The following is a 14,031-nucleotide window of genomic DNA, read 5'->3' as shown; positions in this document are numbered from 1 at the left end:
TGCGTCGTGCGCATGACCGTTGATGCGACGACCACGCGTGGGTCACTCGGCGCGGCACCGCGCGTGAACGCCACCGCGCAACGTCGTGGACGCGGGCGCGATGCCGCGCGCGCGCGCGCGACGGCCCCTGCGCCCGCTCGCGGCGAACGCGGACGCGACCGGGGGTGATTTGAACGACGATGGGATTCGAGCCGATGGCGATGGCGATGGCGATTCGATGGATAAACGGTCGGTGCCGACGCCCGAGGACGCGGGCGTGGACGCGCGCGCGGTGGGGGATGAGAACACGCCCCCGGTGTTCGCGCGCGCGGCGTCGGGGGGGCGCGGGTCGAGATCGGTGGATGGATGTCGGTCGGCGGACGCTTCGGGCGCGCGACGTTTGAATTCGCCGTCGCGCGCGAAGACGGCGGAGAAGATGGCGCGCGCGTGGGACGAGCGACGAAGCGCGCGCGCGATGGGAGGGAAATCGATGCGTGGGGATAAGACGAGCGATGGTGGGTCGAGCTGGAAGGAAGAGATGACTCGGACGCGCGAGCGCCTGGCGAGGAGTCGCGAGCTGTCGGCGTTCGCGACGGCGGGCGCGGGAGAGAAAGAGAGGGCGAGCGAGGGTGAGGATGAGGACGGGCGAGACGTCGTGGAGGCGCTTGAACGGCGATTGGAAGGTGCCGTGGTGGCGAGTCCGGACGCGTCGTCGAGCGTGCGGGACATGGAGGGCGCGGCGCTCGAGGGAGAGAGCGAGGACGACGAAGACGAAGCGAACGCGTCGTTTGCTTCACCGAATTTGGACGATCCCACGGTCGCCGTCGCGGTCGAACGCACGCGGTTGCTCTCCGAGCGTAAGAGCCGCGAGGTGACGCGCAAGCTCGTCGTGTCCAACGAACACAACGCTCGATTGAAAGCGCGCGTGAGCGAACTCGAGCTCACGCTCGAGGACAAGCAGAATGAGATAGAAAACACCGAGAGAAGAGTGCAGAGCGCGGTTAAGGAGGCCACGCGCGAGGTATGGGCAAAGATGGACGCGGCGAACACGCAGTGCGTCAGAGCGGAGACGTCACTCGTGGAGGCCAAGGCCGAGGCGCAAGACGCCATGCGAAGGGCCATCGAGCTCGAATCTCGCCTCGAGCAGAGCGAACGGGCGCTAAGCGAAGCACGCGCGAGCCAAAAGCGCGCTGACGACGATTTGGTGATGCTGAGAGAGCTCGCGTCGGAAGCGAGCGATGTGGCGTCGAAGCAGCTCGAAGACGAACTCGCGCAGGCTCGGGCAGAAATCGAACGCCTCACGACACGCTTGGACGAGGTACAGGAAACGGCGAACGAAAAGATTTATTATCAGAGCGAAAGTGAACGAATGGAACAGGAGCTTGAGGAGTTACGAAACGAAGTGTCGTGGCGTAAGGCGAGTGAGACTGAGTTACGCGCGGCACTCGAGCGCTCTGAGGGGGAAATCGTTTTGCATCGCGCGGAGAGTTCAAAGTCTGAGTCTGACGTCTTTGCCGTGATAGAGGCTAAGAACGCCGAAAATGACGAGTTGCGTCGTTTGCTCGCGGCAGCGGAGACACGAGCGGCGGCAAATGAGGCGTCCACAGCTCGTGCCATGTCCGAGGTCGACGTCCTTCGCGCACAAAAAGTTGAATTTGAAAGCGCCTTGCAGTGCGTTACGGTGGATGGCTCGGTGAAGCAATCAGAGCTCGAGAAGGAATACGCGGCGGCGATGCTGAGCATGCAAGATCTCGCGAGTTCGCTGGAGGAAGTTCAGTACGAGCTGAAACAGACGCGAGTCGAGAAGGAGCGAGCGCTCGTTGAGGCTCAAGACGCTCGGCGAGCCGTCGCTGAGGCTGCGAGTTTGGAGGAGTACAAGCGCGTCGATCTCACCACCGAGCTCGAAACCGCGCTCGAGTACAACGACCACTTACAGCAAGAACTAGTGACCATGCGCGAGCGTGAGCGTGATCTTCTGTCGCAATTAGATGATGCCTTGATCGCGGCGCAACTCGCCGACGAGGAAACGGAAGTAGACGTCGACTCTCAACCGGAGAGCGAAGATCCTTCGACGCCGTCGCCCGTGAAGAACGCACGAGCGCGAGCTTCAAGTTCTGGCTCTCGTAAGATGAACGTGGCGAATTTGGTGGCCACGAATCGCGATTTGGTAGAATTAACCTCGAGACAGTCGAATGAGATAAGTCGTCTCCAAGCCGAGCGCTCAAAGTTGCGCGCGGATATCACGAAGAGTGAGTCTGCGCACGCGCTCGTGAGAAAGCTGAAGGATGAGAATTTTGCACTCGCGTGCAAATTCAAGGCCACCTTGCAGAAGACGAGCGATGAGATCAAGGCTAGGCAGCAAGTGGAGTCTCGCTTGCACGAGCACGAACGCGCGGCGCACGGATTGGAGCGAACCATCGACGAGCTCCGAGGCGAGCTCATGCGAGTGCGAGAGACGCACCCGGTGGTTCTGGAGACGTCCCCGAATCAATCGTCCGTTATCGATGAACTTCGCAAAGAGCTCGCCGAGGTGAAGGAAACGCTTAGCGCGGTCAAGTCTGAAGAGAAGGCGACCCTAGAATGCCTCAGCGCGCAGCTCAAGCAGATGGAGAGCGCACACCGTCGCGAGGAAGCGTATCCGCGAGCGAGACGAAACGCCACGGACGCCTCGTTCGCGGATTATCTGGCTCACGAAGTCGCCCAGGCCGAGGCCGCAGAGGCGGATCACGACGCGTACGCGAGGCGCTTACAGGAAGAAATCGACAGAGTGACTCGAGAGCGTGCTCAAACCGAGCCACGGCCGCGCTCGAGTGCGAGCGTGCCTTCACCCGAGCGCGCTTCACCTGAACGAGGCGAGGCCGCCATGGCAGCGGCGAAAGAAGCTACTGAGCTCGCTCTCGAGGTGTGCGAGTCCACGAAGGAGCGCGCACTCTATTATAAATCCGTCGCGAAACAGGTTTACGGCAAACTCCGAGAGCAAAAGCTCTCGTACGAGCGCAAGCTCGCATCGATGAAGCGTGAGCTCGACGCCCTTGTCGCCTCCACTGACGCTCCTGCGACGCCATCGCTTCGAACGCCCATCAGCGCCATCGCGCGCGATCACAAGTTTCTCTTAGACTCCACGTAGACATATGACGATAACGACGACAAATTTCTCTCAGACTCTGCGTAGGCACGTGACGGTAACGCTCCATCCAAGCGTCGCCCACGCGGCGCCGCACTCCGAGCCTCTCCTCTGAGCCATGCCCGCCCTCTCGAACGACCACCCCCTCGTCGCCTTCGCCTCCTCGTTCGGGATCGAACTCAACGACGTGGAGATTTACGAGGACGAACGCACGAACGACCGATCCGTTCGCGTCCGTGAAGGATCGACCTTGAAGACCAACTCGGTGGCCCTGAGAGTCCCCTTCAGCGCGTGCGTCGGGACATCCGGATTAAGATGTGGAAAGAACGTCTGCCCGCTGGACGACGGCGCGGTTGGGTCGTCGAGGGAGTTTTACACGGCGAGCGATCGATTGGCGGCGACGTTAGCGGCGACGCGAGCGGAGAATGGGACGCATGAGGCGTATTGCGTCGCGCTGCCGGGACGAGTGGAGACGCCGACGACGGAGTGGACGAAAGCGGAGATCGGGGAGCTCGGATTCGTCCGAGCGATCGCGAACTGCGCGAAGACGAAATCGCGCGACGATGAGGTCGAGCGGAGATTGTTGGAGAAATACGGGGCGGAGAGTTGGGCGAAGCATTTCGCTTGGGCGCGCGCGTGCGTTCGGAGCCGAGCGGTGGGATTGGAGCACGGCGAGAGTTTTCTGGCCCCGGTACTGGACATGGTGAATCACTCGCACACCGCGGCGAACGTAAAGTGGGACCCGAGCGATGACGGCGACGCGGTCGTGCTGCGAGCGCTCAGGACGATCGAGAGTGGGGAGGAGCTATTGACGCAGTATGCGTGCGAACCCGCCGAATCGTTTTTGCTGCACATGGGATTCGTGGGCGGGATGAATCCGTATGACCGTGTTGAGCTTTGGACATCGCTCGAGGCCGCGGCGGATTGGTTCGCGGAGACTTTCAAGAGCGAGCGTGGAGAGGTGGTTCTGGACAAGGCGGCGGGTCGACAAGTCGCGATGGAACTCGAGGCGCAGCAACGAGCGCGAGAGCGCGCGTCTATCGTCGGTTTAGCGGGCGGTGCCGACGCCGTAGCCGATGAATCGGCTGAGATTAGGCTTCGAGAGGTGCAGTCGACGCTCATGGGACCGAGCGTGGGATGGAAGACGGATTATGACGAGGCGTTGTGGTTGATGTTCAGACACTTCACCAAGGCGCTCATGCCGGATGAAAACGCCGACCACATCGTGTTGCACGCCATCAAGAAGCGATGCGAGGAAATGCTGATGTCCATGAGGACCACGATCGAGGAGGATGAGAAGCTATTTTCTGCCGAAGATACGCCGCCCCGATTGCGTCTCGCCGTGGAGTTCAGACTGTACAAGAAGTGTTTGCTTGTCAAGCACTTGCGGGAGTCATCATAATTCTTTATTCTTTTAATACATCATCAAGCGACGGCGATGCCACATACCTGCGGGGCGATCACCCAGAATCCGTCCAACTCGTAATACTCACCGTCGACGCTTCGAAACCCGCTAGTTTGGATCTCTTGCAGCGTGCGTCTATTCAGATGACACCCATCGGCGACGCTCACCTGCATGGGCGTCAAGGACTCTTGCAATCGCGCAAACTTCGGATCTGTCTCCGAGAGTACGTGTTCGAGAAACAAAAATTTTCCCCCGGGTTTCAACACTCGACGAATCTCTCGCAGCGCCTGTCTCTGATCAACCACTGAGCACAGCGTGAGCGTGCTTACGACCGCATCGACGCTCGCGTCTTGCAGAGGAAGCGCCTCTGCGACGCCATGCACGAATCTCGCCTCGACCGGTCGATCACCCACCGAACGAAATCGTCGTAGATTCTCCTCGGCGTAATCTCGCATTGAATCGTTCGGATCGAGGCATATCAAGTCCACATTCGACGGTCCGCTCGCTCTCGCCGCTCTGGCGAAAAACTCGGCGTTCGGCGCGCTCCCTGCCCCAATTTCCAACACAGACATCTCACCGCTCCGTTCGCTCCGACTCAATAAATCATCGAAAAGCCTGGCTTTGCGCTCGCGAACCGCGCTCTCGAACCCGCCCATCATCGTCGCCATGCCGCGCGAGAACGCCTCGTCCCGCTTCGCGTCACGCGCGATGTCAAACGTCGTCTCCAGCTTCACATCCGGTTCGATCAACGACACGTTCGCCAGGGCATGAGGGCCCACGCACGTTCCGCACGCGCACGTCCCGAACGCGAGGAGCGACCTTCGGGAGAGCGCAATTGATTTCTCGGTTGAGATATTTTGTAACTGTAACTCTGATCCTTCGTTTCGATTCGTCGACGCGCACTTCACGCGATTTGATCGATTCGCACGCAAACGACGACGATGATCACTTCGTTCGCGTCCACGAGGGCGGTCGAGGGCGGGGTCGACGAAGGTCCGGACGAGCATGTCGAGCCAAAAAGTGCGGTTCACGAGCCGGTTCAACGAGTGCTACAACGTTGGATGAAATTGGATCACGCATCGGAGGCGTCGAGGGCGCTTAGTAAGCGCTCGAGAGCCATATTCATCGCCTCGACGCCGAATCGCTCCTCGTTCCACGTGTCGGTGGATCGGGCGGCGATGCGCTCAGTTGTTTCCGCGGCGCGAATCGTCGCACGGCGACGAAGATCTTCATACGTGTCGGTTCGGTCGGGCGGTGGCTCGACGGACACGAGCACAGCGATGGCGTTGTAGAGCGCGCACAGAATGTTGGTCCATCCGCGCGCGTTGTCGGCTTCGATGAGCTCGTCGCCGACGAACGCCGAAAGGGCAAGCGCAGCGTCTCTAATCGACCGCGAACGCTCTTTCGCGTCCTCGAGCGCGGCGTCTTTGATCCACGTCACGTATTGCGCGAGTAGCGCCGGCAGGCATCGCGCGACGCACGCATCGTACCCGGGATCATCGCTCGCCGCACGAAATCGTCCGTACGCCGCGACGCGAGGAACGCCTCCAATCAAAGCCAACATCCTCTGCCGTGCCTCGAGCTCATGGACCGCCATCTCGAGAGCCTGAACGTCCGTTATGACACCACCGTTATCGAGCAAGCGCCGTTCGCGGTGCGCGAGCGCATCTCGCGCGTTCACTGCGCCCTCCACGTCCAGTCTGCGCCTCGAGCGCTCGTGTGCCAAAAATTCCTCAAACGCTAAAACATCGCGCATCGCCGCCATCGCGTGCGCCAACCGCTCCTTTCGCCCCGTTTCACGACTTTTCACATCCTCCAGTTCTCTCTCGGACCCACGCTCGCGCGAGAGAGCCCACGTCGTCTCCGCCTCCGTCGTCGCCGAGAGCGCTCTCTCCGCGAACGGGACCACCGCATCGTACCCATCTCTCACGCATCCGATCAAAGCTTCCATCGCCCGCTCGGTGTGCTCCACCCCGAACACGCACGCCGTGCTCGAGCAATCGCCATCGTCCTCCGCTAACTCGATCAATCCTTGAGCGCTCGAACGCAACGCGCCGCGCGCTTCTCCGCCGACGCCCGCGCTCGCCATCACGGCGTCGACGTCGCCGTACACGACCTCCAACTCGCGCATCGACCGTCGAACGTCATTGCACGATCCCTCGACATCTCTCGCGCGCATAACGTCCGTCGACATCGCTCCGAAATCGACGTCGAGTCCAACTATGTGACTGGGTGGAACAATTTCTTTTCAAAGCCACACACCCCGACGCCCCTATGCTCGCCGACGTCGCCGCGCTCGAGCGCGCCTCCGCTTCGCTCCGTGACCCGCAAACGCGAGAAGCCGCGGAGGCGTTCTTGATCGAGTTCCGACGAAGTGACGACGCGTTAGCGACGTCGAGGGCGGCGCTGAGTGAGGTTTCAGTGTCCTCCGATTGTCAGTTCCACGCCGTGTGCGCGCTCAGGGAGAGCGCGTTGCGTCGATGGGGGACCTTGGAGGCGGGAACGCGACGTGAGGTGTGGGAGTACGCGGTGCGATGGACGCTGGAGCGCCCGGACGCGGCGCAGTACGTGAGGAATCAGATGAGCGGGACGGCGGCGACGCTGGTCAAGCGCGCGTGCGTCGACGCGAGTGATGAGGAGAAGATGGCGGTGATCTCGAGCGTGGAAGCGGCGGTGAGAGGCGCGGCGCAGAGCGGTGGGGGGGCGGACGCCGCGCGGGTTGGGTTGGAGGTGTTCGCGGCGGTCGTCGGGGAGTTCGCGCCGGGCACGGCGAGCGAGCTCGGGACGACCTGGGAGCGACACGAGCGGTGTCGAGCGAGCGCGGAGAGACACTTTTTAAGGCCTTTTTTTGATTACGGATGCGAGCGCGCGCGGGCGTGCGTGGCGGATGGGAGCGTGAGCGATGGGAGGGATCGCGGGACGTGCGCGGCGGCGCTGCGACTGATGAACGCCGTTCTGAGTTGGGATTTCAATCGAGACGTGAGCTATGGGTTTCGCGGACGGGCGTTTCCGAGCACCGATAGCGCGGCCAATGCGTTCGTCAAGCTCACGCCAGGTATCGAATGGCGGGAGGTGTTGCTCAGTCCCGGGTCTTTGGATTGGTTGTTTGACTTACACGCCGGCGCAGAGAGCGCCGTGCTCTCAGGCGGCGGTAACGAGGCCAAGCGCGTCGCCGCAGCGAGTCGTAAAACTCTCAGCGCGCTCTGTACGTTGAGTGGATGCGTGTTCCCACCGAAGGAAAACGATGATAGCTTACGGACGGGACACTTTGTGCGCTGCGCTCGCGCCATTGCCAAGTACCTCTTGCCCGCAACAAAGAGCGTAAGCGCAGCCATCGAGGGTCACGGCGAGGACGCTCTCATCGATGGATGTCGCTCGTTATCAGCGTTAGCTACCGTACACACGGCGAATGATTTTGCGACGCTCTCGCTCGGACCCGATTTGAATGACAGAACCGCCCTGGCGTTGTTGGGAGAGCTCACCCTCGAGTGCTTGAATCAAGAAGCGCTCTCGGTTCACTGCGAGGGAACAGTGGTCGATGACTGCTTGAAGATGCTCCTTGAGACGTGGGCTTCCTTAGTGAATGACTTTTTCGTGAAAAGCGGCGCCTTTGTCAGTAGAGACCCGGCCATGGCTACGCCGCCGGCCGTATTAGAAGGCGCGGCGAACGTGTCACACGCCTACGTCGCCGCCGGATTGAAAGCCGCCAGAGAGGGCGCACATGAAGAAGATGACGGGCACGAAGAGGAAGGTAAAGCCGGTGCCGCTGCATTAGATGCGAGACTAGAGCTCGCCGCGCAAGTGTTTCGAGCGTACCCGCCATCGACGCTTCCAATGTTGCAGCAGGCTTTGGTCGAAAAGCGTTCGGCGCTTCCGGGAGTCATGGCGAGCGGCGCGGATCCAAGTGAGCTTTTAGAAGAGTTATGGTGGTTGACGCGACTCGTCGCTCACGTTCTTGCGGACGATGGCGACGGTGAGACGCCCATACCACCGGACTCGCTCGCGGAGGCGGCCGCTGCGGCCCCGGCAGGGGTGCCGGATTGCGTAAGCGAACTTGCGAAAGCCCTTATCGACTTTGGATGCTTAGCTTTAGACCCGAGCGCTCGAGGGGCGCTCTCGCCGCGTTTGCTCGAGACCGTCATTTGGGCTCTCGCTCGTTGGGCAGATACGTATCTGATTTCAGAAGATTCTGGAGGAAATCTGCACGCCGCGATTTACGCCGCCGCTGGCGGCGTTCGACGAGGCACAGACATCGCGAATAAACTCGGCGAGAGCGGGGGTGGAATGTTCAGCGAACGCAATGGGGGTGTGCAAGCGCTCGATTTGCTCGTTCAAATAGGAACGAAAGCACTCAGCGAGTGGCAGGGAGAGACTAGTTTGCATAGAACGGTGGGATTCACCTTGTTTCCAGTGCTCACACGACGAAAAATGCTACTCAAGCACTTGACGACTTCACATTCGTGGACGACGCTAAGAGAGGCGTGTGCGGGTGCGCACCGCGAGCGTGGCGTGGTGTCGTTCTCACCAGAAGTCCATCGTGGGCTGAGCGAGTGCCTGGCGCGAGTTGCCGGGAGTATTGTCGATCCAGCCGAGTGCGAGGCGTACGTGACCCACCTCATCACCCCTCCGAGCGAAGTCATAGCCGCGGTTTCGGTGGACTCCGTTGCTTTGCATAGCCCCGAGGGTGAGGCGCGCACAGGTGCTGCTTTGGAGGCGCTGAGAGGAATCGTTCGCGCGACTAATGGAAAGAGCCAAAAGGCTATTTTCAACTTTTTCGCCGCGGCTATCGATCACCTGTTAAACCTTCAGAAACTGGCCAAGGATTTACCGCGTGTGATGAAGCTCCTGCTGCGCCTGACGGAAGAGTTCGTGGAATTTAACTCTCCGTATCTTAATGCGCAACAAGTGGATTGGATATGTCGCTATTGCTTACGCGTGATTGAGACGTACGCAAGCTCGGGACGAGGAAACGTGAAATCATCCGCCGGTTCGCTCATGAGTCAAGAGGCGGTGAAGGAGGCGTATAAGGAAGTGCGAGCGCTCTTGCGCATGCTTACACACTTATCGAGTGGTAATTTGCACGACGCGATCGTGGAATCCGTCTCACCGGAGGAAGCCGCAAGGCTCACGGAGCAAATCGACATAGCGCACGTCGTCTTCACTGGCTTGAACACCGTCATCCCGCTCATCAACGACGAACTCTTACAGTTTCCCAAGTTGTGCAGGCAGTACTTCGAGCTTCTATCTTATATGCTGGAGGCGTACCCGAAAAAAGTGGCGAAACTCCCGGCGAACGTCTTCAGCACGCTCATGACGACGCTCGAGTTTGGTCTGAAGCATTCCAACGAAACGGTGAGCAAGGAGAGCATGACGGCGCTTAGCGCACTCGCAACGTTTCAGCGACAAAGCGTCAAGACAGGAACCGACGGTTTGGGTCATCATATGGCTCCGAACGCGGAAGGTTTGAGCATCCTCGCCCATCTCATGCGTCTGCTGTTCCAGCGATTGGTGTACGAAGAGGCAGTGTTCGATCTCGTCGACGAAGCCGCAGACGCGCTCCTTCCCATCATCCTGCACGAGCGCCAGGCGTTCGAAACCTTAGCCAGCTCATTCCTCGCCGCCGTCGCCGACGAACCGCAAAGCGTCACCTTGGTCCAGAACGCGTTCGTCGCCCTCACGTCCGCCAACAACCTCACCGAGGGCGTCGATCGCATCAACAAGCGTCGCTTTCGTAGAAATTTAGCCGATTTTCTCGTCGTCGCTCGAGGCGTCTTGCGCAGGCGCTAGGTCATAATTCGAAAGAATTCGCTCACTTTAGAGTATACACAAATTCGCGTTATCATCTACTGCGACGCTCGTCGTCCTAAAAAATCATCCGCGCTTCGCGCGCCTTGGGGCCCTATATCCTTTAGGGTTTCCGCCAAACATCACGAATCGACGTCTCCCGCCTCCCGCGCGCGCGCCTCTCGTCCGCCAACCCCCTCTGGGGCTCTCATACAATTAATCCACACCGTCATCCGTCACCAATTTAAGCCACCGGGCAATCGACGTCCGTCTTGCACGCGTACACCACCTTGTTCAGCTGAAATCGCTTCTTCCTCGACATCGGCCTGCACGCGCTAATCTCCACGCGATCGCCAACCTTGCATCCATCGTTCTCGTCGTGGAACATGAATTTTTTCGACGCGTTCACGCGCTTGATGTACTTCGGGTGCGGGACCTTGCGCTCGACGAGGACAACCTTGGACTTCGCGCCCGATTGGGAGACGACGACGCCCTCGAGGGTCTGCGCGGCGGCGGTGATTCCCGTCGCGCGCGTCGCCCGCGCCGGCGTGGTCGGCGTCTTCAGGGCGACGGTGGAGGTGGTGAATTGATGTCGGGTCGTGGCGGCGGCGAACATCGCGGTCGACGTGCGCGCGCGTGAGTGACGTCGCTGCGGTCTCGCGTGAGGGTTTCGACCTCCTCGGGGTGGACGTCATCACGGGCTCGACTATGGGAAATCAGAGTTTTGATTGGGGGTGATCGGTGCGTCGTGTCTATTCGATGATGTTCACAAGGACTGTTTAGTTTTGAACGGGCGTCGACGACGATCGCGCCGACGGCGATGCTGTTGAATTAGTGTACAGATGGCGATGATGACGCATCATCGCGTGTTCATCGTCGACCGGAGGCGCCGGCGACGAAGGCGGCGGCGACGATGAGGGTACCGACGGCGACGGCGCCGAGCGCCTGGCGCATCTCCAGACGCGCGACGTCGAGCTGTTGGCGTTGCACGCTCAAAGCCATGGCGTCGAGTTTGGCGTTGACGTTTTGGAGCTCGCGGGCTAATACTTCGGATTCTTTGACTCGGGATCCCCCTGGGGTGGCGACGTAATCGGAGGCGATTTCCGCAGACGCCGCGCGCTGAAGCTCGCCGAGCTTCTCCACGCGCGTGGCGAGCCAATCGAATTTCAACTCCAAGTCCCTCGAACCCGTTCCGGTGGGCGACGTACGCTTCCCGCTCGGACTCTTCGTGCGTGTACGTCTGCCCGGACTCGTCATGCCGCGATCGCTCGTCTCGTACGGTCGACCGTGTCGGCTCGGGCCACGGCTCTGGCTTCGAGGCGGCGGCGTCGCGTAATACGCTCCGTCCGCCGGGTCGTCGAGGCCATAACCGCCCCAATTCGCCGGCGCGGCGGATTTCGGACGAGGCGGATGTGGAGGTAGCTTACTGCCGCTGTCGCTTCCCCCGGGAGAGCGTCTGGTGCGAGCGTGATCGTCGGGCGAGACGCCGTCGTCCGAGTCGCCAGAGAAATCCGTCGCCGAAGTGAGCATGGACTCCGTGATGGGGAATCGCGTCTTCAGATCGTCCGTGAGCGACGTGAGCTCCTGCGTAAGCTTCTCAAGCTGCACCTGCTCGATGTAAGAGTGCGGAATGTACGTGCCTTCGAGACCGAGCTTTCGGCCAGCCGCCTCAACCGCCGAACGCAGACGACCTTGCACTTGGACAAACGAGCGATCGAGACCCTCGACCCAATCCGTCTTGATCGTGAGCAAATCGTCGCTATATTCCTTACTGCGTCGTTTCATGATAGCCCCGACGACGTAGCCGAGCGCCATGAGCCCGCCCAAAATTCTCACGCCGACTTCAAACTTGATTCGGGGAGAAATCATAATCGGTCCATCCGTAACCGTCTCGGCGAACATCAGCGTGTAGTGACCGTCGCGGTTACGCATTCTGAGCCAAGAAGTACACGTCTCTGGGTCTTCGTTCGGCGGAAGGAGATAGATATCCGCCGTCTCTACCTCCTCCGTGATTTGGCAATCGTTCCCGAGCACCGCCTTGATGAGCTTTTCCTCTGGCACGCGGTCGGATTTCAAAATATACACCGGGTCCTGGAATCCTTGGAACGGGTTGAACGAGTTCACAACCTTGAGATGAGCGGTGCGCAAATCGGGCTCGATGAACGCCTTGTACATTGGATACACCGTCTCGGAGATTTGATGAATGATGCTCTCCGGCGCTTGGCCGCTTCGATTGATGTCGCGCAGGACGCGCTTGACCAAATCAAAGTGCACACCCCCGGTGACGCTCACGCGAAGATCGATCATCGGTCGAAGCTTTTCATTCAAAGCGTAGATCCCCTCCAAGATGACAACCTTCGCCGTGGGGTTGGGCACCGTGACGTACCCCGTGCGCTTGCTCTCCTTGAAGTCGTACACGGGAACTTGAACCGCCTCGCCATTCTTCAACCCTCTCAAGTTATCGAGCAAACACGAGTAATCCGTCAACCGGGGATCATCAAAGTTCCCCTCCAACAACATACTCGCGTCGTTGTACATGTCCATCGACAGCGTCACCGCTCCCGGCATGAACTCTTGAATCTTACTCGTGAACACCGTCTTCCCAGCCCCGCTCGGCCCCGCGACGCCGACGACGATGGTTCGATCGGGCATTCCCATCTTCAACAACTGAATCGCTCGAATCGTGAGGTAAAACCCCTTATCAAAACTCAATTGCTCCTCCACGCGCGCGATTTCGACCCGTTTCCCACCCTCCTTCGTCGTCTTCTCCACCAATCGCAGCGCATCCTTAATCAACCCGCTCATCCCGTTCGACGGACTCCCCACCACCATCGGCCCTCGCGTCGCGTTCAAACTCCGCGCCAAACCCGAGGGCGGTGTCGTCTCACCCGTCTCACCCGTCTCCGCGCGCGCGTTCGACGCCGTCGCGCTCGCCGTCGCGTCCGCCGCCGCGGTCGCCAGCGCGTCGTCGATCGATCGTTTCGCCGCCGCCATCGTCGTCGCGTCGTCGCCGCGTCGCAGCGGGCTCACCGGCGACATCGAGCGCGCGCGCGCGTGCACGCGCGGGACGTCGTGGGCGACGCCCGAGGCGTGCGCGCGCGCGGTCGCGACGTGGCGACGCGCCGCGTTTGAAATCGCGCCGTGACGTCGCCCGTTCTGCGCCAGACACCGTTCGACGACATCACTGTATGGTATTCGTACACGTATAACGTATAGACACACACCATGCTGCGACGCACGCGACATCGCTCGTTCTGCGCCATATACCATTCCACGACATCACTATATGGTATTCGTACACGTATAACGTATAGACACACACCATGCTGCGACGCACGCGGTCACACGCTCGTTCTGCGCCAGACACCGCTAGACGACATCACTGTATGGTATTCGTACACGTAGTACACAGACACAGAGACCCATCAAAGACCCCGAGACGGCGACCCATCGATCGCGCGTCTCGCGCGCGACGCCGCGACGCGACGACGGCCGCGTCCGCGACGGGGGCGCCCGTGGACGGCGGTCGCGCGCGCGATCGCCGCGCGCGCTCGGGTCTCGATCGCGCGCGAGGACGAGGGCGTGCGCACGCGTCGATGGGTGGATGTCCATCGACATCGCGGGCGATCGACGGCGACGCGCTGGGACGGGCGACGGGGCCGGGCGCACGCGGAACCGGGACGCGGGCGGGACGCGCGGTGACGGTCGACGGCGTCGTACGGTGTGAAAGGGGGGGGAA

The 14,031-nt window shown here is 60.8% G+C and overlaps 7 protein-coding genes across 7 annotated transcripts; 3 read left to right on the top strand and 4 right to left on the bottom strand.

Moving 5' to 3' along the window:
• Window positions 1-100: 100 nt before the first annotated feature.
• Window positions 101-3,106, top strand: OT_ostta15g02400 (unnamed product; the record flags this gene model as incomplete). The annotated part of the gene is made up of 1 exon (XM_003083343.2): window positions 101-3,106. One exon carries the CDS (start codon window positions 101-103, stop codon window positions 3,104-3,106), a length of 3,006 nt encoding a protein of 1,001 aa, XP_003083391.2.
• Window positions 3,107-3,221: 115 nt separating this feature from the next.
• Window positions 3,222-4,505, top strand: OT_ostta15g02390 (Rubisco LS methyltransferase, substrate-binding domain; the record flags this gene model as incomplete). Its single annotated transcript, XM_003083342.2, has 1 exon — window positions 3,222-4,505. The coding sequence occupies one exon, from the start codon at window positions 3,222-3,224 to the stop codon at window positions 4,503-4,505; it is 1,284 nt and encodes a 427-aa protein (XP_003083390.2).
• Window positions 4,506-4,528: 23 nt separating this feature from the next.
• On the bottom strand, window positions 4,529-5,515 carry OT_ostta15g02385 (Methyltransferase type 11; the record flags this gene model as incomplete). The annotated part of the gene is made up of 1 exon (XM_022982447.1): window positions 4,529-5,515. One exon carries the CDS (start codon window positions 5,513-5,515, stop codon window positions 4,529-4,531), a length of 987 nt encoding a protein of 328 aa, XP_022841201.1.
• Window positions 5,516-5,580: 65 nt separating this feature from the next.
• Window positions 5,581-6,702, bottom strand: OT_ostta15g02380 (Methyltransferase type 11; the record flags this gene model as incomplete). Its single annotated transcript, XM_022982446.1, has 1 exon — window positions 5,581-6,702. One exon carries the CDS (start codon window positions 6,700-6,702, stop codon window positions 5,581-5,583), a length of 1,122 nt encoding a protein of 373 aa, XP_022841200.1.
• An 80-nt stretch (window positions 6,703-6,782) lies between these two features.
• Window positions 6,783-10,295, top strand: OT_ostta15g02370 (Armadillo-type fold; the record flags this gene model as incomplete). The annotated part of the gene is made up of 1 exon (XM_022982445.1): window positions 6,783-10,295. The coding sequence occupies one exon, from the start codon at window positions 6,783-6,785 to the stop codon at window positions 10,293-10,295; it is 3,513 nt and encodes a 1,170-aa protein (XP_022841199.1).
• A 241-nt stretch (window positions 10,296-10,536) lies between these two features.
• Window positions 10,537-10,908, bottom strand: OT_ostta15g02360 (Ribosomal protein S17; the record flags this gene model as incomplete). The annotated part of the gene is made up of 1 exon (XM_003083339.2): window positions 10,537-10,908. The coding sequence occupies one exon, from the start codon at window positions 10,906-10,908 to the stop codon at window positions 10,537-10,539; it is 372 nt and encodes a 123-aa protein (XP_003083387.2).
• A 254-nt stretch (window positions 10,909-11,162) lies between these two features.
• Window positions 11,163-13,538, bottom strand: OT_ostta15g02350 (P-loop containing nucleoside triphosphate hydrolase; the record flags this gene model as incomplete). The annotated part of the gene is made up of 1 exon (XM_022982444.1): window positions 11,163-13,538. The coding sequence occupies one exon, from the start codon at window positions 13,536-13,538 to the stop codon at window positions 11,163-11,165; it is 2,376 nt and encodes a 791-aa protein (XP_022841198.1).
• Between the last annotated feature and the right edge of the window lie 493 nt (window positions 13,539-14,031).

This window comes from Ostreococcus tauri, assembly GCF_000214015.3.
Source record: "Ostreococcus tauri WGS project CAID00000000 data, contig chromosome 15, whole genome shotgun sequence".
NCBI classification, from domain to species: domain Eukaryota; kingdom Viridiplantae; phylum Chlorophyta; class Mamiellophyceae; order Mamiellales; family Bathycoccaceae; genus Ostreococcus; species Ostreococcus tauri.
The sequence above is the reverse complement of the archived record's forward strand: the minus strand, read 5'-3'. Positions and strand labels throughout refer to the sequence as shown.